Raw genomic sequence first — 23,471 nt, 5'->3', positions numbered from 1 at the left:
CCCGCTACCATCCAGAAGGCAGGGTCAGTACAGATGCATCAAAGCTGGGACCGAAAGACTGAAAAACATCTATCTCAAGGCCATCAGACATTTGAACAGCAATCACTAGCACAGAGGCTGCTGCCTTCATACAGACTTGAACTCATTGGCCACTTTAATAAATGGAACACAAGCCACTTTAATAATGCCACTTTAATGATGTTTGCATATCTTGCATTACTCATCTCATATGTACACTACCGCTCAAAAAGAAATGTCCTTGTTTTTGAAAAAGCTAATTTTTGTCCATTAAAATAACATCAAATTGATCAGAAATACAGTGTAGACGTTGTTAATGTTGTAAATGACTATTGTAGCTGGAATCGGCAGATTTTTTATGGAATATTTACAAAGGCGTATAGAGGCCCATTATCAGCAACCATCACTCCTGTGTTCCAATGGCACATTGTGTTAGCTAATCCAAGTTAATCGTTTTAAAAAGGCTAATTGATCAGTAGAAAACCCTTTTGCAATTATGTTAGCACAGGTGAAAACTGTTGTTCTGATTAAAGAAACAATAAAACTGGCCTTCTTTAAACTAAATTAGTATCTGGAGCCTCAGCATTTGTGAGTTCGGTTACAGGCTCAAAACGGCCAGAAACAAACAACTTTCTTCTGAAACTCGTCAGTCTATTCTTGTTCCTAGAAATGAAGGACTTTCCATGCGAGAAATTGCTAAGAAACTGAAGATCTCGTACAGCGCTGGGTACTACTCCCTTCACAGAATACCCGCAAAACACCAGTCTCAACGTCAACAGTGAAGAGGTGACTCCGGGATGCTGGCCTTCTAGGCAGAGTTGCAAAGAAAAAGCCATATCTCAGACTGGACAATAAAAATAAAAGTTTTAAGATGGGCAAAAGAAAACAGACACGGGACAGAGGAACTCTGCCTAGAAAGCCAGCATCCTGGAGTCACCTGTTGACGTTGAGACTGGTGTTTTGCAGATATATATATATATATATATATATTAAAAGGAAAAAGGAAGTCCGGGTTTAAAATTACTCTTGAAAGTTGGAATCGTAAAATGCACAAGGTACAATTCAGAAATGGGGTAGTGCATCATCAGTTCCTCTTGTCTGTTAATCATTGCATACCTTAGAGCTATCTATAACGTGTCAGAAATGTCCAGATAAACTAGCCTGTCAGCTAATGTTTTCCCCCAATGCTGGAAAGGGGGGGCCCCCAAGTGAAAAGGTTTGGAACCCCTGATGAACAAAAATATAAACGCAACATGTAAAGTGTTGGCCCCATGTTTCATGAGCTGAAATTAAAGATCCCAGAAACTTTCCATACAAAAGCTTATTTCTCTCAAAATGTATGCACAAATTTGTTTTCATCCCTGTTAGTGAGCATTTCTCCTTTGCCAATATAATCCATCCACCTGACAGATATGGCATATCAAGAACCTTGTGCTGGTGACAAAAAAACAAATCTAAAATGTGCAGTTTTGCCACACAACGCAATGCCAGAGATGTCTCAAGTTGAGGGAGCGTGCAATTGGCATGCAGGAATTTCCACCACAGTTGTTGCCAGAGAATTTTAAGTTAATTTCTCTTCCATAAGATGCTTTTTCAATGTCGATTTAGAGAATTTGGCAGTACGTCAAATCAAATCAAATTTTATTTACGTCCAACCGGCCTCACAACCACACCAGCCCAGGACCTGCATATCCAGCTTCTTCACTTGCAGTATCGTCCGAGACCAGCCACCCCGAAAGCTGATGAAACTGAGGAGTATTTGACTGTAATAATGCCCTTTTGTGGGGAAAAACTCATTGGCTGGGCCTGGCTCCCCAGTGGGTGGGCCTATGCCCTCCCATGGCTGCGCCCCTGTCCAGTCATATGAAATAAATTCATTAGGCTCTAATTTATGCAAGTTCATGGATTTCCTTGTGTTCAGTATAGTAGACCTAATATTTTTTTTTAAAGTCAGATAATTGAGGACAAGCATTTTGCTACACCCACAATAATATCTGCTAAATGTGTATGTGACCAATAAAATTTGATTTGACAAACTTTGTAGTAAATGCTGGTAATTCTGCCAGATACTTTCCTGTCTGTGCCTACCTGCATGAATTAACCTCCACTATCATGCACTAGTCTGAGAAAAACACCAAAACAAGATCTTTCGGACTAGATACCAACATTTTTTTTATTAATATACTTATAAATTACATACATTTGTATAAGACATGCTTGGTTTTGACTTTTACCCCAGTGATTCAGCAGAAATAAGCAAGCTGGTGGAGGCACAAAGAACTTATGTTCAAAAACATAAGTATTGGCCAATAAAGACAGAACTCATATCAGAGCACAACAATGCAGTGAAGTCAAAAAGCAAGCGGAAACAAAGTAACAGATAGCAGAATGTTAATGTTATCCCCTTATTGTCCATTTCCTCTTCACTCACCTGTGAAAAGTTGAGAATTGCCTCAGGCATAAACATAGCCACAGAATTCAACGAAGATGAGAGTTGAAGAAAACAAATCCCAATGATCTGAGGGCAGAAAATACTGTGGATAAAATATACCAAACTGTCTGATGCAGTGCACAGAGAGGTATGCTTCCCAGTCGAAAAAGTTTGTGCATATAGACAAAATGTTGTCATTTGTTTTGGTGTTCAGCAGCATTCGACAGGTGGTTTTTTCACCTGTTACAGCACACTTCTCTTCCTTGATGCAAGCTGAAGTTTGGTAGCCATAAGACCACGCCCTTTCATCAGTGATTGGTCAACAGGAATTCTTCAATTACATGCTGTCATTCTATGAGAAGTTCACACACACATTTTGTTAACTTGAGAAATACTGCAACATGCAGCTTAGATGTAAAATTGTGCAACTAAGACCTCAGCAAAAAGGTCTATATTGATTACAGATTCCTTGATTTATGTTAGATTAATTCAGGCAATTTTGAGGAAGTATTATGGCTGTGTTGTTGTACGGCTTCTGATGCGGGCTAAAGTAATATTGACGCTTCTTTCTCGTTTTTCAAGCAAATGTCTTAATGAAGTATGCAAGGCACAGACATTCCCGTCGCCTAAACAAGTTATGCTAGGATCAAACCGAACCTAGCATGCGGATGCCTTATAAAGTCAGATACTATACTTCTGACTTCCCACTCAGAGGGTAGTTCCCTCTTTCAACATCCATTGGAATCAAAGATGAACAATTAACACAAAGTAGCGCACGTGTAAAAAAGTGGTTCCACTCATTCCCCTGCACTTCCTGAAGAATACTGGACATGGAAATGCTTTGTTGGATAAATAGTCTAACAGCAGGAGCAGTCCTGTAACCCTGTTTGCATACATACTACTTGCACAAAGGAAACAAGCCATATAGTACACACTCAGTTCCACACGACAAGCTTCAGGATAATACAGCTACGTGTTGTTTTCGTAAGAGCTTTCATTATCAGGAATAATAGGTTGCAAGTCACTTTACAGCGTCTGACCCCTAGTTAGTGAGACCTCCTCCAAAGGTAAAGAAAGGAAGCAGTGCGAAAGACAGATTGTCATCCTGACCTCCACAGGTTATTCAGTCACAGAGGCTTGTACTCAATCCACATGATTAGAACACAACAGTCGTAAGTGTCAGTTCTTAGCTCCAGCATGGACGCGATAAGACAGTGACGTAGATGAAAGTACTGATAAAAACGTGTCTTGATAAGTCAAGTAAAAATCATAATCAAGAATAGAATAATTGGCTGTCGCCGGTTTCAGAGGCTTAAGTTAGTGACATTGAGGGCAGCGGTAAGTAGTGAGAGTAGGTCTAAGGCAACACTGGTAAGCACCACATCTCTGGATGATATCTGGGGCAAGATATCTGGGGTTTTACTCTGCTCAAGGCAGAGCAAAAAAGCAGTTCACTTGTCCTGCATTTTCTCTAGGATGGGTACGATCATGTCAAATTTAGGCCTCTTGGCTGGATCTTCGTTCATACAGATCTTCATGAGCTTGCAGATGTGGGGTGAGATGCCCGGAGGAATTGTGGGTCGTAGGCCTTCCAGGGCCACCTGAGGGCAGAACAGAGATAGAACCATGTCAGAGACACTGGGAAGGACAAGACTAAACTGAGACATGTGTTTTGAGATTCCTGTTGTAACGAATCCTATAACTTCTAGCACCCTGAACTCCAGCGGTCTCACCTTCATGCCTATCTCCATGTTGGAGAGGTCAGCGAAGGGCACCTCCCTGGTCACCAGCTCCCACAGCAACACAGCGAAGCTCCACATGTCTGCTGACCGCCGGTTGATCTCCTCAGGCTTCTTCTGCAGGGCTGCATGGGCACAGGACAGACAGAGAAAGAGGATCACACACACGTTCATAGCTGTAGGAGTTGTGTGCCTTATAGTTACATAAAGCAAATATTTACATTCTCAACGGTGAAAAGCGGGAAGCAGAAAAAAAGTTGCTGAGTGTGTAATGTACCTTCAGGGGCTACCCATGCTGGGGAGTACATCCTGCCAGGACACTGGAAGGAGAACTTGACGTCTGACATGCTGATCCTGGCTGTCATGTCCTCGTCGATCTGTCAAGGAATATCAGGGCATTATAACAGTGGGGTTCGAACACAAAGTCAGTCATCCACCAAGGCATAAGAAGCATGAGTGAAACACATGATAACTACAGTACATCACTGTAGTGAATATGTAATGTTAATGTGAGGTCATCTCTCACCATGACACTCTTGCTGTTGAGAGAGTGCCGCGAGATCATGGGCTCGAGCGTGTGGAGGAAGGCCATCCCACAGGCAATGTCCAAAGCAAACTTCACCGCCTGTGTCTGGTCAACCACAAAGTCTGACAGAAGACAACAGAGCCATGTCAGGCATTTTCACACGTCATCAACAGCTGTAACATTGTACTCAGTCTCTAGTACAGTAATATGAATTGCTCTCTTTTCCAATACTTAAGCCTGCACTTCCAAAAGACGTCCAGGAATATTCTATGAATCAATGACCTTATTGGAAGTCTTCAGTACAGTGCAGGTTAATGTGGTACTCACTGGTGCCCTCGTGAAGCACGTTGTAGAGGGAGCCATAGGGCATCCAGTGTGTGATGATGATGGGGTGAGGGGCAGGAGGAGACTGACACGCTCCCAACATGGGCAGCACATTGGGGTGGGAGAATATCCTGGGATGGGCCCCGAGGAAGAGGGACAGGGGGGAGGAGACAGACAAATATGCATATAGGATGGGACATATGAGGGACAATCCAATAAATAAAAAAGGTACAAGAGGAAGACAGACATGATATCCACTCAACAGGAGAAATTACACCTACAATGAACAGTAAGCAGGTAAACCGTTATTACCGGAGTTTGGGATATTCCTCATTGAAGTCTCTGCTTTTTCTGGTGGACCAGTCACGAACCTTCAACACTTTCACCACAACCTCATTCCCCTGCCAGCGGCCTTGCCACAACTAAAGAAGAAAGAAGCATTGAGACAAAGTTCCAGCATAACCTCCACAATATGACAATATACAGTATACCTATGCAAAACAAAAACATATGCTGGTGTGAGATTGATCACTTTGTAACATGCCTTATTGTGGACATCAGTAACAGATAAAACAACAGTCATGTAGAAACAACAGCTCCATACCTCTCCAGACTGGTTCTCATTGATCTTAGCCAGGAGGGAGAGCTGTTTGAAGTCGATGCCCGCGGCTTTGTTCAACGTGCCGTTACCTGTAGGCATTGACACACAGAGGACAGAGTTGAAGAGGATAGCTAAAGCCCGAGGTCTGGCAAAAAGCCTTACTATTTCTGCACAATTTAGCACACTGAAAGGCAGTGGAAATGTCATCAGGCACCTTGGGGACAACCAGAGACCTCAGTGAGACATTTACTGGATATTCATTCCTACAAACTGTACCCGATATTCACTTCTCTTCTTGCTAGTAAATGGCTTTGTGGCTGTGGGACTTACGGGGTCGAGTTCTGGTGGTGCCTTTCCAGAACGTGTCCTTGAAGGGGACCTTGGTCAAACTCTGGCCCAACTTCTCTGCTTTCTCTGAGAGGGGGGCGAACACAAAGCACGCATTGATTAGGTAACAGGGCTAACACACAGATAATAATCACCTTTTTCTTGGCAACATTGCAGAGTAATGGGATGTTGAATACCTTGGAGGGCTTCACGCAGGTGAGGTTTGGCTTTGTCCAGGGGAGTTTCTCCATACTTATTACAGATGTTCACCTGAGCTCCGTTAGTCACCAGGTCCTGAGGAAGACAGACATCAATGTAACTCTAGTGGTAAAAAAGCTGTTGTTCACACAGAAAACAGAGACAGTAGCCAGAGTAGGCCACCAGGGGGCATACTGACCTCAGCCACTAACTCCTGTCCCCAGAAGCAGGCGTAATGCAATGGTGTGTTGCCGTGCTCATTGGCAGTGTTGGTGTCTGCTTTGCACTGGATCAGCTAGGAGACCGAACCACAAGATTAGATTAGACACAACACAAGGCTGTCCAGATCCTGTTTGGATTATATACAGTGATGCTAGTGATCCAACTGGCAGGCCTGGTAAAGGATATCTCCTGTCTGCTCACACATTCCAGAGGTATCGTGACATGTCTAATATTAAACCAAATCATAACCATGGTTATGCAGCGCTACCAAACCAGAAACTGCGACTGATGTCAGTCAGCACTGCAACAAGAGCAGACAAGTTTTAAACATGCAGTGAGTTGGGGTGTTGGGCAGCCATCAACTCTGGTTTCTTAAGTTCCTTCCTGGCCTTTAATAGCTGAAGCTATATCAACCTAAAGAGAAGCTGTATCAACCCAATGATATAATTGACATCAAGTGTTTGTGTGTGTAGTAAGTGCAGTGTGTATATATGCAAGTCGTTTTTGTGCAGTGTCTCCACTCAGCCCCACCTTGCCCACGATGTCTCTGTGGCCGTGGCTGGAGGCCAGGTGCAGGGGCGTATCATCTCCTCTGTTCATGACGTTGATGCGAGCCCCTCTCATGATGAGCATGTCCACCACGCTGGAGCGGCCTTCCCTGCATGCCCAGTGGAGAGGACTGAAGCCATGGTCATCACTGAGGACAGAATAACATCACACCACACTGCTTTCACACCACGGACCGTTTACTACTAGCAAGGAGGAAACTACTAGCCCCTGGTCATTTAACAACGACCACCCAACCCTGTCATATAACAGCAGTATAGAACTGAAAGCACCTAGCAGGACTCTGTCTGACTAATGGTGTAGGCCTATCTGGATTCTCAGTACTAAATGACATGAGATCCTGCTACCTACAGCATAGCCTTGTTCGTAACTGAGAGGTAAGCAAAAACTCCCTGTGCCTGCTTGGCGTAATGGCTTATAGAAGCATGAAGTGCCTTTAAGCCTATCTAGTTAAAACAGCAGAGTTTGGCAGTAGGCAGGGGAATGCAGTGCAGCAATGCACAGCTTTGAGCTAAGAACAGAGAAATTATGAAAACAGATGATCATGACTGATAGTGAAATTCTGTCAACATCCAGCCAGGAAACAGGAACTTAATAGGAACTCAGCCTGCCCTGCAGTCAGTCACAGAGCAACAGAGGAGATGTGCTGCTGGCAGTGGCAACCCGTCCCACTCTGCCTTAGTCACATTGACAGAAACACATGTTAGGACAGTGGCCTGACTGGCCTCTGACAGGACAGGAGTGACACCTCATGACAGCGTCCCCGCGATGACCTTAACAACCATAACAGTGACAATGAGTCAGACAGAGGGGCAAGAGAGCATGGTTAGTGCGTTCAGTCCAATTGAACGTTTGGTACGTTGCATAACGCTTTGCACTGAACAACATGTTTCTCCAAAACCTTCTTCACAGGAACTGTTAAAATGAAAATGTCACATTTTCTTCTTCATACTGAACCCAGCCCAGGCAGAGAATGTGTGCATGAAAAGGAAAGCGAAGTAGAAATGTGGACAAACAGAGCTGGCCGGCGTATGGTGGAGAGGCAGTGGAGACAGACCGAGAGCTGGCCGGCGTATGGTGGAGAGGCAGTGGAGACAGACCGAGAGCTGGCCGGCGTATGGTAGAGAGGCAGTGGAGACAGACCAAGTGGCCGGCGTATGGTGGAGATGGCAGTGGAGACAGACCGAGAGCTGGCCGGCGTATGGTAGAGAGGCAGTGGAGACAGACCGAGAGCTGGCCGGCGTATGGTAGAGAGGCAGTGGAGACAGACCGAGAGCTGGCCGGCGTATGGTAGAGAGGCAGTGGAGACAGACCGAGAGCTGGCCGGCGTATGGTAGAGAGGCAGTGGAGACAGACCGAGAGCTGGCCGGCGTATGGTAGAGAGGCAGTGGAGACAGACCGAGAGCTGGCCGGCGTATGGTGGAGAGGCAGTGGAGACAGACCGAGAGCTGGCCGGCATGGTAGGCCTGATCACCAACAACGACAAGACAGCCTATAGGAAGGTCAGAGACCTGGCCGTGTGGCGCCAGGACAACAGCCTCTCCCTCAACGTGATCAAGACAAAGATGATGATTGTGGACTACAGGAAAGAGAGGACTGAGCACGCCTCCATTCTCATCGACGGGGCTGCAGTGGAGCAGGTTGAGAGTTGAGTTGAGGTTCCTTGGTGTCCACATCAACAAACGAACATGGTCCAAGCACACCAAGACAGTTGAGAAGAGGGCACGACAATGCCTATTCCATCTCAGGAGACTAAAAAGATTTGGCATGGGTCCTCAGATCCTCAAAAGGTTCTACAGCTGCACCATCCTGACTGGTTTCATCCCTGCCTGGTATGGCAACTGCTCGGCCTCCGACCGCAAGGCACTACAGGAAGTAGTGCGAATGGCCCAGTACATCACTGGGGCCAAGCTTCCTGACATCCAGGACCTCTAATACCAGGCGGTGTCAGAGGAAGGCCCTAAAATGTGTCAAAGACTCCAGCCACCCTAGTCAAAGACTAGTCTCTCAGCTACCGCACGGCAAGCAGCACCGGAGCGCCAAGTCTAGGTCCAAGAGGCTTCTAAACAGCTTCTACCCCCAAGCCGTAAGACTCCTGAACATCTAATCAAATGGCTACCCAGACTATTTGCATTGCTCCCCCTTTTATACCGCTGCTACTCTGTTATCATCTATGCATAGTCACTTTAATAACTCTACCTACATGTACATATTTCCTCAATTACCTCGACTAACCGGTACCCCCATGTATATAGTCACGCTATTGTCATTTTACTGCTGCTCTTTAATTACTTGTTACTTCTATTTCTTTTGTATTTTTTTTAACGGCATTGTTGGTTAAGGGCTCGTAAGTAAGCATTTCACTGTAAGGTCAACACCAGTTGTATTCAGCGCACATGACTACTAAAATTTGATTTGGTATAGTAGTGAGGCAGTGGGGACAGACAGAGCTGGCTGGCGTATAGTAGTGAGGCAGTGGGGGCAGACAGAGCTGGCTGGCGTATAGTAGTGAGGCAGTGGGGACAGACAGACAGAGCTGGCTGGCGTATAGTAGTGAGGCAGTGGGGGCAGACAGAGCAGGCTGGCGTATAGTAGTGAGGCAGTGGGGACAGACGGAGCTGGCTGGCGTATAGTAGTGAGGCAGTCACGAAAGGGGGACTAAAAGAACAACAGGACAAGCATTCTCTGCAGGCCTTATAAGGGTCGGGGAGACTTCCTTCACCAGGGGCACACACACACACACACACACACACACACGACTCCCCAGCTGCTATGTGTTACGTCCTGCTGCATTTCTCGGGCCTCTGCTGCTTTATCCTGTCACTGGCCTTCATCACCTCAGCCCCCCCCCTCCAGATTGTTCCCGCACACGCCAAAACTTCCCCACCACTCTCCCTTCTACCACTAGCTCCCTCCCTCTTTCCTTCGCTCTCTCTCACAGCCTGTCAACAAATGGAGAGGAATTTGACGATGAAATGTTCCATTCTCCACTCATTCCTGAATGTCAGAAGAATTCCATAGGGCTCTGATGTGCTTATGATTTGTGCCAAGATGTGTGACGCTCTGTGTATAAATTAAATCATGCTGCACTTGCAGGAAACACGACAGTTAGAGAAAAGTGCTGAATGTTTCGATCTGGAAGTTGAGAACTGAGGGGGTATTGTGATGAAAACAGCCCCCTTTATGGAGTTCTAACCCTCCACTTCCACAACAACACACAAACAGGAGACAGTGTTCCAGGAAAAACAGCATCAATGAGGCCCACAGAGACCCTGCCTCCCCTAACACACACCATCCAGAAACCTGGGTGGATGACCTGTAGATGTGCTCAGAACAGATTTAGCCCAATGTACTCATACAGCAGCCCTCTCCAGCAGACAATGATATCAAGTAGGACAGTAATTGTAAATCAATGATCCCAGCAGAATTCATTCAGGATGAATACTATGGCTGTACAATATGGGCCCCAAAAAATCTAATTGCAATTTGTTTTCACCAAATATTGTGATTTGACACACAATATGAAGCAAAACACTTAGATGAACTGTTGGAATCAAAGAAATGTAATGACTTGTATTAAGACGTAAAGTGGAAAGCAGCATCGTTCTAGTTTGGAACAATCGGTTGACCGCATTTGACATAACAGAACAGCATGCACATTTATATTGAATCTCAACAGCGGGGAGGAGGAACCGCACTCTTTGAGTGACAGGGGGCGGAGCTTGGTGTGTGTGGGAAGCAGCCACAAGGAGAAGAAACAGAGTAAACAATAAATGGAGATGCATTTCAAAATATTGCATGCGATATAGATATTGAGCGTCAATATTACGATTTCAATGTGAATTTGATTAATTGTGCAGCCATAGTAAATACAGGCCATTTAAAGCGACCTATCAACCCCTCAGTTGGTCACTAAGGAAAGCAGCGGTGTAATGGTGCTTGGAGAAATGGATATACTCAAATTTAGCAAAACATTTCCCAAATTGCCCACCAGGCGAAGATAACCCCCGTGAAAAAATGTAATGCGAAACAGTGACATACCCTCTGAATGACCTAAAATGATCAATCAAATATTGGTCTCTCACAGTAAGGCCTACCCAAGCTGTAAAAAGAGTGTCAACTGATCCAGAAATTCACAGGTTTCAGATTCTTTTTTTCCCCAGTCACTTTTTTTTTATAGAAAAAAAACAATTCTGTTGTCGAAGTCCATAACAATGCTTAAACCACAACACTTGAGGTCTGTAGTTAGTTACCCTTTAATTCTAGTGCACAGGCACCTAGAACTGTTGTTTGGTTAATGGGGTGTCTCTAGCACATGAGATGGAGGTTGCTAAACAAATGGCCACTGGATTGACGCAAATAATCATGGCGTCTTTGTAGCTTAGTTAACATTTAATTGAGGTTTTTCGGAAAGCCTTCCCCTCTACCAGAAGACTGTTAGGCCCATCATTAGCATTGCTATATTTTTACTGTTCCTTAATTGTTTGAAATCTGGACGTTTCACTTGATATGAGGCATGTCTTAACTTGCTTCAAAGTACCCTATTGCCCAAATCCCACCATAGAAACATGGAGGCAATAATTTGATAATGGCTTCCTCATATGCATTCTCTTGTTCTATTAGTTTTCTAAATTCTTTGTCTAGAAGCCAAAGTCATTATTCCTAGTGTTCCATCATAAGAGCTCCTCTAAATTTCTAACAGATATTTCCATCTCTGTCCATGACACTGCTCACATAAACAGTGCGCATTTTAGAATGTTTTTTCCCCACAAATTGCATTTTGGAACTTTCACACGTATACCAGTGGCGGATTGTGCCGTTTAAGTTGAGGGAGGACGATTATTTTTCTCTCTTCATGAGCATGGACTTATTTCAATTACAGCATATTGGATGACTGTCATTCATATTCCATTCACCCAGTTCAATATAACAGCAGTAGGTTTAGGCTACTACATGATACTCTAATTTTCCTTATACCCATCATGAGGTAGCTACAGCCTAGACAATGCATGAACGTTTACTAGGTGCACAGGTCGAGAGAAGATTGAGGTGACACATGGACAGACAGTGACACATTCAATAACACATCACACACTCGTTCCTGTATCTAGCTGTTCTAGGGTGTAATCATTAGTCCAAACAGCTGCATAAGAGTTTCTATTATACAAATTCAGAAATGTTTAACACCATTTCATTCACTTCCATTTAAGATTTTTTTTATTTTATTTCCCCAACAGAATCAGCAGAATGAATACACCCTTGAGCACACGTAAACACAGTTCACTTTCATAGCAGCCACATTGTATTCCTTCTTGCATCTATGTGCTCTCCTCTTATGATCCTTTCCCTTCATTTGTGGACATCAAATGCACAACACACATAAGTTGTGTTACCAGGCCCCAAAAAAATGTTTTTTTTTAAATTCCAAGCCTAACCTTATGAGGTTGACCGATTATGATTTTTCAACGCTGATACCGATTATTGGAGGACCAAAAAAAAACTGCTACCGATTAATAGGCCTTTTTTTTTGTAATTATGACAATTACAACAATACTGAATGAATAAGTGTTCTTAATTGACTTGTAAAAATAAATGTTAAAACATAATAATTTATTAAAAAGTCAAAATTGGCATCCAAAAATACCTATTTCCAATTGTTATGAAAACCTGAAATCGGACCCAATTAATCTGCCATTCCGATTAACCGGTCGACCTCTAAACCATATCCTAACTGCTACACACAACTTACATCGTTGACACCATATTACCTAAGGTCAACATAGCTAATAGAACTAACGTGTTATAATAGAACTAACCTGCTACAAACACACAGTGATGTTACAGAGTAGAGGTCGACCGATTAATTAGGGCCGATTTCAAGTTCTCACAACAATCGGAAATTGGTATTTTTGGGCGCCGATTTCCGATTATTTAAAAATATATATATGTTTTTTTATACCTTTTATTTAACTAGGCAAGTCAGTTAAGAACACATTCTTATTTTCAATGACTGCCTAGGAACTGTGGGTTAACTGTCTTGTTCAGGGGCAGAACGACAGATTTTCACCTTGTCAGCTCAGGGGTCCAATCTTGCAACTGCACAGTTATCCAGTCCAACGCTCTAACCATTGCACTCCACGAGTAGCCTGCCTGTTACGCGAATGTAGTAGAAGCCAAGGTAAATTGCTAGCTAGCATTAAACTTATCTTATAAGAAACAATCATAATCACTAGTTAACTACTGAGCCAGTTTAGCAGGCAATATTAACCAGGTGAAATTGTGTAATTTCTCTTGCGTTCATTGCACGCAGAGTCAGGGTATATGCAACAGTTTGGGCTGCCTAACTCATTGAGAACTAATTTCCCAGAATTTTACGTAATTATGACATAACATTGAAGGTTGTGCAATGTAACAACAATATTTAGACTTAGGGATGCCATCCGTTAGATAAAATACCGAACGGTTCCGTATTTCACTGAAATAAACGGTATATGAAATACAAATGGTATTGAGAGAAATAGTCCTATAAATACTATATTAACTAAAACCTAAAACTTCTTACCTTGGAATATTGAAGTTTCATGTTAAAAGGAACCATTATCTTTCATATGTTCTCATGTTCTGAGCAAGGAACTTAAACGTTAGCTTTTTTACATGGCACATATTACTTTCTCCAACACTTTGTTTTTGCATTATTTAAACCAAATTGAACATGTTTCATTATTTATTTGAGGCTAATGTTACGGCTTTCCTCCGTCGAAAGAGAGTCGGACCAAAATGCAGCGTGGTTAGTTCGATACATCTTTAATGAATACGAACAATACAAAAACAACAAACGGAATGTGAAAACCTAATACAGCCTGTCTGGTGAATACAAACACACTGAGACAGGAACAATCACCCACAAACACACAGTGAAACCCAGGCTACCTAAATATGGTTCCCAATCAGAGACAACGAGAATCACCTGACTCTGATTGAGAACCTCAGGCAGCCATAGACTATGCTAGACACCCCTACTCAGCCACAATCCCAATACCTACTAAAACCCCCAATACCACAACACAACACAAAATAACCCCATGTCACACCCTGGCCTGACCAAATAATATATAAACACAAAATACTAAGACGAGGGCGTGACAGCTAAATTGATTTTATTGATGTTTTATATTAAGTTAAAATAAGTGTTAATTCAGTATTGTTGTAATTGTCATTATTACAAATTGATGTCTTTAAAAAAGATTTTGGTCCTCCAATAATCGGTATTGAAAAATCATAATCGGTCGACCTCGACCTCTATTGCAGAGTACAGTCAGTAAGCGTTTAGCACTTACACTGCCGGTAATAAATTAGTAAAACCAAAAACGTACCATGATTTGGAAGAGTTCCAGTGTTGTGTTGGATAGTTATAGCCAGCTAGCTAACATAGCATCCCTCTGTTTGAGAAAGGTGTTTGAGTAAGCTAAACTAGCTAGCTGCATTTGCTACCTAAGTAAGTGAAACTGGAAAAAAAGACGAAATCTCTTGCTCCTTCATTTCAGAATAAATTAATTTTTAAAAACTGTTCAACTATTGTATTCATCTCTCAGAGTCAACTACTCACAATGAACTGCAGTTCTAGCTAGCTGTAGCTTATGCTTTCAGTACTTGGTTCATTCTCAGATCCTTTGATTGGGTGGACAACATGTCAGTTCATGCTGCAAGAGCTCTGAAGGGTTCGAGGACATCCTCCAGAAGTTGTCATAATTTCGGTGTAAGTCTATGGAAGGGGGTGAGAACCATGAACCTCCTAGGTTTTGTATTGAAATCAATGTACCCAGAGGAGGATGGAAGCTAGCTGTCCCCCGGCTACACCATGGTGCTACCCTACAGTGCTGTTGAACGTCTACAGTAGCCTCATTGCAAAACAGTGTTTTATCTATTATTTGGTGACATGAATATATTTAGTAGTTATCTAAAAAGGATAACTTAAAATGTTTCACAAAAAAAAAAATGTTATTCACCCTTCCTCCTTTGAGGAGCATCTACTGGCGTAGACCTACCGCCGTGTGCCCATTTCTATGCCTAAAATGTTAAGAACCATCAACATTTTAAGATAAACATTCTGATTGGTTCCATCAGTCTTAATTGTTACGGTGTGTGGGGATTAAGTAGTGAGTATTCTCAATGTCAATTGAAGAATACGTGGGTATACAGCATATACCCTCCACTACACCACTGCAGGAGATATTATTTCACAGAAAATAATGCTTGTTTAGTTGTCTGAGTTGAGTGACAAAGTAGCTAACTGCCCTCTAAGGTCTCTTCGTTGAGCAGAGCAGCCCAAGCAGAGCCGTTGCTATGGATACTCAGAGACGCAATAAGCAGAGTGCATGCAGAGAGGAGAAGCTAACGGATTTACTAAAAGGAAGTTATTTCTGATTTCGGCCTGCCCCAGGCCAATGAATCAGTCAGTGGAGCCAGGAGTGGGGGTGTCTCCAACCTTTCCCAGCAAGGTTGCCCAGGCCAGGGGGCTTCAGAGGTGCTTTCTCCTGCCTGTCCCCCCTCCCAACCCCTGAGTGGGGTTATTTCAGGCAGTTTCACCTGCCAACAGGGCTCAGATTTGTAGACTGAAGAGCCCCATCTACACCCTGCCTGTCTCTATGCTGAGCTCACTGTGAGATCATATGACTCACATCAATAGGCTGATACGGATTTACTCTTTCACACTAGTCTATTTGCACACTCTAAAACACACAAGAAACACGCCATCCACACAGCCACAGAAAGGAGAGTCAAGCTACCAATTAAAGAGGTATGACCTTGATTTGAGAAATCTCATACTTGTTTCGTGTCTGACTGTAGCCTACAGTAGGATTGGTTGCAGCTGGCTCCAGTGGGAGCTGGGAAGGCCCAGAGTATACAGCTGGCTCTACAGTTCACACCCCAGTCCCGGGCCAGCCCCTCTCACACAGACGTAACGTTAGTGGTCTTGGAGGATCACCAACCTATGTGATCTGCCCAGTCAGGGGCTAGGCGGGTGAACAATATTTACCAACCTCCCCTGGGGAATTAAATATAAACAGCATTCTCCATGAACATACACAACCCACCCTGCCTCCTCACCAAACAAGGAGCCTCTAACTCATTACCATGGTATATCACAGCACTGAATATAGACTGGAGGTCGACCGATTAATCGGAATGGCCGATTAATTAAGGCCGATATCAAGTATTCATATCAATCGTAAATCGGTATTTTGGGGCGCCGATTTGCAGATATATATTTTTTTTTAAATATTTTTTTTAAATAAATATGCCTGTATTTAACTAGGCAAGTCAATTAAGAACACATTCTTATTTTCAATGACGGCCTAGGAACGGTGGGTTAACTGCCTTGTTCAGGGGCAGAACGACAGATTTTCACCTTGTCAGCTCGGGGGATCCAATCTTACTGTTAACTAGTCCAACGCAATAACGACCCGTCTCTCTCTTGTTGCACTCCACAAGGAGACTTGGCTTACTGCATTTGCGTAAAAGGCAGATAAGTTGCTAGGTAGCATTAAACTTATCTTTTAAAAAATCAATCATAATCACTAGTTAACTACACATGGTTGATGATATTACAAGATATCTAGCGTGTCCTTGAAGGCGTTGCATATAATCTGACTAGGTATACAAGTATCTAAGTATCTGACTGAGCGATGGTAGGCAGAAGCAGGCCTGTAAACATTCATTCAAACAGCACTTTCGCGCGTTTTGCCAGCAGCTTTTCGTTGTGCGTCAAGCATTGCGCTGTTTATGACTTCAAGCATATCAACTCCCGAGATGAGTCTGGTGTAACCGAAGTGAAATGGCTAGCTAGTTAGCGCGCACTAATAGCGTTTCAAACGTCACTCGCTCTGAGCCTTCTAGTAGCTGTTCCCCTTGCTCTGCATGGGTAACCGCTGCTTCGATGGTGGATGTTGTTGTTGTGTTGCTGGTTCGAGCCCAGGGAGGAGCGAGGAGAGGGACGGAAGCTATAATGTTACACTGGCAATACTAAAGTGTCTATAAGAACATCCAATAGTCAAAGGTTAATGAAATACAAATAGTATTGAGGGAAATAGTCCTATAATAACTACAACTTAAAACTTCTTACCTGGGAATATTGAAGACTCATGTTAAAAGGAACCACCAGCTTTCACATGTTCTGAGCAAGGAACTGAAACGTTAGCACATATTGCACTTTTACTTTCTTCTTTTACTTTTTGTTTTTGCATTATTTAAACCAAATTGAACATGGTTCATTATTTACTTGAGGCTAAATTGATTTTATTGATGTATTATATTAAGTTAAAATAAGTGTTCATTCAGTATTGTTGTAATTGTCATTACACTCCTTTTTCTCTCTCTAATTGACCGATTAAATTGGTATCGGCTTTTTTGGTCCTCCAATAAATCGGTATCGGTATCAGTGTTGAAAAATTATAATCGGTCGACCTCTAATATAGGCCTAATGACAGCTTTTCACCCACAGCAGAAATCTACAGAAGTAGTCAGCTAGACTAAAGAAATTAAAGCAAGAATCCTTCACATGAATTATACTTCTTGAATGTGCTTTGACTATACTACGCCTACAGCCATGGTTCACACTCCTTTGCCACCCAGCAAACTGGCGGAACAGTCCACAACACAAACAAGGTATTTTCAAGAGTGGGGAGTCGCATTTGTAATGTTCTGGTGTCTGCTTTTTCTATGCTAAGTGGACCAAATACACTGACCGTCTGAAAAACCTGCGTTTACACAGGCAGCTCTATTCTGGTCTTTTGACAAATTGATCAGCTCTTTTGCCAATAATTGGTCAAAAGATAATATTGGCTACGTTTACACAGGCAGCCCAATTCCTATCTTTAAGAGCCTCAATCTTCAGTGTAGGAATTTTCTCAAATGTTCAATTACAGTTTCAGTTAAAATCAGAGATGGGTATAAGAGAAAATAAAAAGTAGTATGGTAGAGTTGGCCTAAATGAAAGATTCAACTTCAAGAAATAGCCTTATGCTGCATTTAAAAAAGTCACTCATTTGCGTACGTTTGTAATTAGCTGGTCCATCGTGAGGAAATGTTGAGGGGAAATGAGTGGCACCATCTAATACCACTGGGAGAGGAGTACAGGAAACAGAAGAACGATTGAGAGGAAGGTGTTATGGCTCTGCCTGTGCATTCCTTCTGCAAAAACTCAAAAACTACATTTCATCCATAGTCAAGTAATTCCGTATAAAATAAAAAACAATAGCTGTGATGGAAATAGGAAGTTACGGTACAATTTTATAAATGGCGACAGAATTAGTTTGTTCGACATGGAGGGATCATTTTGTGTCTGTAAATCTCATCATGCAAAAAAAGGCAGTGGAAAGAGCTTTATGCACAAATAGATTTATTAACCAACATCAACTACGTTATATGGAATTGTTTTAACAAGGGCAAACCAGGGATCATTTTACTATTTCATATTGAATTAAGACACCTTGAAGTTTATACAAAAATATATAAAAAAGTGAATAACATTGTGTTTGCTTTACTGCCAGACAAACGCATTGAATTACAGATTCACAACATGGAACAGATTGTCCCCCAACAAAATCTAAAGGAAGTGTGTTCTGCAGTGTCTGACCTATATCTGAGACAGGAAAGATCAGGAAACCTTTACATTTATTTAATGTGTATTTAACCCTTTATTTTTGGCACTAAAAGGTCTCCATATGTACTTCCATTCATTTTTTCAGCTGGTACCAGGGACCTTCAGACGAGTTGTTTTATTACGCTAATTAGACTTCTGCGGGGGCGTGAACATCGACCTTAGGGGCTTAAGATAACAATTTAGAGGCCCACATCTTGGCAGTGTAGAGAAATCTTGCCATTTTAAAACCAATTTGCAGCTACTCTACCTCAGAGATAATTGTTTGCCTTTTAAAAACAAAATTACTGCAATTTCTTGCAGTTTGCCATGGATAAAAAATACAATAATGCTAAAGTCAGGTGACTGTCTAGCTTCTATTTTAGCAATTGTTAGTTCTCAAAGATTATTCAAAGAAATATATAGGTCCATCATCTTTTCTACATACTGTATATATGTTTTGTCATTTACACAGAAAGCATTTTACCGTCCCAGAAATGTATTTTTTAAACTGTTTGTACTTAGGCGTCCCGAAAATCCACAAGCGGCCAACACAAGGATTTCAATGGCACACACACAAATCCTTGCACACACTAAGGCTGCGTTTGCCCAGGCAGCCGAGTTCTGATCTTTTTTTCCACTAATTGGTCTTTTGACCAATCACATCAGATATTTTTCAAAGCTGATCTGATTGACCAACTAGTGAAAAAAAAAGATCAGAAATGGGCCGCCTGTCTACACGCTGCCTAACACCCTACGTCCAGCCCACAACAATTCCCTGGTTTACACCTCCCCCTTTCTCTTGCTCATTTTTGGCGTGTTATTCCTTGTAAGGGAATTCAGCATTCCACTACGGTCCTTGTCTCACATTTACATTTGTGCATCCACACAGAGAAACGAGCTCACAATCACCTTCACTAAACCATCAATGAGAAAGTGTGGGATAGGAATATATAGGATATGGTAGGATTCAACAGGGTGGATGTGGGTGTTTGTACAGTCAGCTATAAAACCCATGTAATCACAGTTATTGCAGGGGCTGAAAGGCCCAGTAGGGATGTGTTTCTCCCATTGGGAAAATATACATCAACCTAACCGATAAGTGGGACTTGACAGGGAATCGGCTAATGGAGAAGGGTCACACGTGTTAGGCTGGCTGTGCAAACTCACACAAATACAATAGATCCATGCATGTGTATCCCATAGGCTACTTACAGTGAAGTACACACAATAGTATGAATGCAAAACTAAAAATGAAACAATGATCGCTGGTAAATAAAATCTATGCATAGTGCTCTGTAATGTCTAAGCAAGGTAATCAACAACAATCAAGCCTCTGCATGAGACTGAGAAAAACAGCTTCAGACAGCATGCCCTGGGGGCAGCAATTGTGTCTCTCTATAGTCCTGAATGCAGAGATAACAGGCCTGAATATAGGACAGATGAGGTTAAAAAAAATGTTGTACATTTTCTTTTAAGTCACCTTCCTCCAGAAATGTCTGAGATCCAGCAGTTGTGACAAGGATACATACAGGAGAGGAAGCCAGGACGCATGATGTAGCCTGCTTTGTAAGGCTGTGTTCACACAGGCAGCCCATTGTGATATTTTCTTCCACAATTGGCCTTTTGACCAATCACATCAGATTTTTTCACATGGGATATTTTTCTGAGTTGATCTGACTGGTCAAATGACAGAAAAAAAACAGTTAGAATTGGGCTGCCTGTGTAAACGCAGCCTAACGGACCTCCAAATGCAACCATTAGAGCAAGGCTATAGCTTTGCAGTCTACAATAGAGTCAAATGAAAACTGCCACATAAACAAGCTAAGGCAGGAAACACCCATTATTTTTTATTTATCTTCTCTCTGTCTTTGCCCAGTAACCTGATATAAATGGCAAGCCAAACAAATGTTCAGGGCAGTGCATATTTCCAAGACATTTGCCATCCTTGGCTTCATTTTAAGTTCACATTCCAAGCCAAGTCACATGTTCAGAAAGAAGTGGATTCAAATCTCAGGTCACAATCACACAGAGTTGGGGAGTCGGGCTGGCTAGGACTCCAGCAACAATCAACCCTAGACAACAACCACATCAAAAGAAAGACAATAACAGCGCAATTACCCAGCAATGTTACCCATCAGCTTTTGATGTACGAGTAAACCAATACACATCCATGTCCTCTCATTGTACATGGGATGATGTGGTGGGTATCTGTACATTCCTGGAAGTTTTCCCCATTTCAGCTGTGTGGAACTAATTGTATGCACAACTCAAGGGTCATAACATCACAGGGGATTGGCAAAGAACAGATGTAAAAGTATTAATTGCCAATATCTGAATCCATCGAATGACTCCACCTAGCAACTGCATCATTTGTGTATTGCGCTGTAGAATAATGACTGAGCAGTCCAACATTTGGATGTGATATCATATTTTAACATCGAAGAGTGTGTCCAATAGAGACATGGCTTCCTGATAGCGGGTCACAAGCTCCTGCCTACATGCATGATTCTGAGACTTGATACTGATAGCAGGTGAATTAATATCCTTGTATGTACAATTCAACATCTGACACAAAAATGTTTATGTAAAAAAAAGGTGCTGATAAGTTACTCACCCCTGATTGAGGTCATTCTCTGTGTTGTCCAACCATAGGCGAACAGCTACTGCGTTGCCTTCCCGGCACTGGGTAAAAATATCATCCATGATGGCTCACTCTGCTTCTTCTGTTAACTTACACTCTGAGAGATGTTGATGGGACTGGGATACACAAGGGAGGCAGCCAAAGGAATTCAGGGGTGGCCTGGAGTGCATTCGTCCCTTAGCAAGGAGACAACAGCTACAGTCAGGGACACCGACAGGAGACGTTCAGCTACACTGGAGTTCCAGTGACACAATCCTGAAAAGACAAACACGAGAAGTATGATGCTCGACAAACAGAACTACAGACAAAGATTCCTCGCAGTTCTTAAATACATTCTAAAACATGACAGTGAACACTGTTCCGACTAACAACCAATGTAATCTATAGACTAAAAACTTTGACGAGGTCACAGCAGGCTTTCAGGGCCCTGATTAGTTTCACAGCACTGCAGCACAAGGACTGTCTAGTTGCACTGCAACAGGAGACCTCTCAGGCATTGGGCAATCCAGTCAAACTCTGAATCAACTGCATTGGGTGTGCAGTAAAGCCAAGTTGTTTGTGATTTACCTAATACAGTGTTCCCCAAACGCAGGGTGCACGTTTTGGTTATTACCCTAACACTACACAGCTGATTCAAATTATAAAACTTTGATGATTAGTTGAATCAGCAGTGTACTGTGCTAGGGCAAAAACCAACACGATTACCTGGTTTGGGATACCCTGACCTAATGCCTGGTCGTGACTCACTCCTTGACAAACTCTGCAGTAATCCACTACTCGGAGTTGAGTTAAAACCCTGTTTGAACAATTTTCTGAACGCTTCTCAGGGCTAGAACACAAACGGCATACACTTTCATTTTGGGTTTAGTTTAGACTGATTTGAAATTCATAGATTAATGTATTTGTAAAGTCAAGCAATGGTCATATTAGTGCTATTGGTGGATATTATCGTACATGCACACATAAATAGCCCATGAGACCCATGGCATGAGCAGTGGCTGTCAGGGAGCATTCCACAATACATTTCACTAGCTAATCGCATAAAACTAGCTCATTTATAGTACCTGACAGTTAGTTAGAGCAAATTTTCTTGCTAGGGTTCTTTCCCAAAATACAATTGCTAGTTAGCTATAGCCATTTAGGTAGTTAGCCTAGTAGTTAGTGACGAATGATTTATTTGAGATTAATTCAAATATAACTCGGTGCTGTGTAAATTACTGTGTTGAAGCAAAGTGTATTATTGTGTAAAAAAATAAAAATGTACAAAAAGTACAAATACTGTATCTACCATTGTAGACACTAACAGCAACAATCAGGAATCATTGGCCAAAGGCAGCCCAACATGAATGTCATATCTAGCTACTAACTAAGTTAGCTGGCCCGCTACTCCTACTATAGTACAGTACCTGGCTTTCGAGCTAGTTTGATAGTTAGCGTTACTTAGCAGCAGTTTTGAATACTGATAATAGGCTACTGTTTTCAGTCCAAAGTTATACTGTGGCTAGTTACTGCGCAGGGTACTTAACTTTGTTCAACAACCATTTATACTTAGTTACATTATCAAGCCCCGTAAAGAGGGAAAACAGTTGGAGCCGTTTTTCCTCCTCTTCTTCTTCTTCTTTCAGAAAGGACGCCTGCAGCTAGCAATCTCGATAGCAAACAAACCCAATACATATTATGATTTCTAAGTGTGAATATACATCAGCGTAAAAAAAAAAAGCCAACTGAATTGAACTTACCCTATGGATTCAACAGGATATATTATTACACAGAAAGAGTTAGCTAGATTGGGATTGAAGCAGATTGTCTACGTCCCCAGCGTCCACACCCTGACCGTAGTTTTACGTGGGAGGAAAAATATTTGCCCTCGTCCACTACCAAATTACCCATACTAGCGCCCTCTATCGGAAAACAGCCACTTCTTTCCTGTGTGAAGATTCATTTCCGTTCCTCCAGGGCACGTTTTTCTCTCAGGTTTTAATGACACCTTTATTCTAGGCTTAGCTGTATATTTTCATTTCACCGAACCCAACATGACAACAAACATGTCCATTAAAGAAGTCTCTGCTGGGGGGGCTCCAACTGTGGTGAAGACGAGAGAATGAGGAGAGGACAGTGAAAGTACCCTCCAGACTTAATGATGAAAAGCTTTTGTGGCTGTGGCCATGCATCTTGGATGCAAAGATTGTAGGAAGTTCTACGCTTTGAGAGTAAGTGCTGAGGTATGTAATAAATA

At 42.4% G+C, this 23,471-nt stretch overlaps 1 protein-coding gene across 1 annotated transcript; it reads right to left on the bottom strand.

Moving 5' to 3' along the window:
* Positions 1–2,165: 2,165 nt before the first annotated feature.
* LOC112265713 (integrin-linked protein kinase) lies at positions 2,166–23,120 on the bottom strand. Its single transcript, XM_024443274.2, has 13 exons — positions 22,975–23,120; positions 21,209–21,490; positions 6,918–7,083; positions 6,364–6,459; positions 6,164–6,260; positions 5,970–6,053; positions 5,643–5,728; positions 5,351–5,460; positions 5,042–5,169; positions 4,715–4,836; positions 4,466–4,565; positions 4,183–4,313; positions 2,166–4,050 (listed from the first exon to the last, which is right to left on the bottom strand). Exons 2-13 carry the CDS (start codon positions 21,295–21,297, stop codon positions 3,901–3,903), a joined length of 1,359 nt encoding a protein of 452 aa, XP_024299042.1. The 5' UTR covers positions 21,298–21,490; positions 22,975–23,120; the 3' UTR covers positions 2,166–3,900.
* Between the last annotated feature and the right edge of the window lie 351 nt (positions 23,121–23,471).

Source organism: Oncorhynchus tshawytscha, linkage group LG13 (genome assembly GCF_018296145.1).
Source record: "Oncorhynchus tshawytscha isolate Ot180627B linkage group LG13, Otsh_v2.0, whole genome shotgun sequence".
Classification (NCBI taxonomy): domain Eukaryota; kingdom Metazoa; phylum Chordata; class Actinopteri; order Salmoniformes; family Salmonidae; genus Oncorhynchus; species Oncorhynchus tshawytscha.
This window is presented reverse-complemented; position numbering and strand designations above follow the sequence as displayed.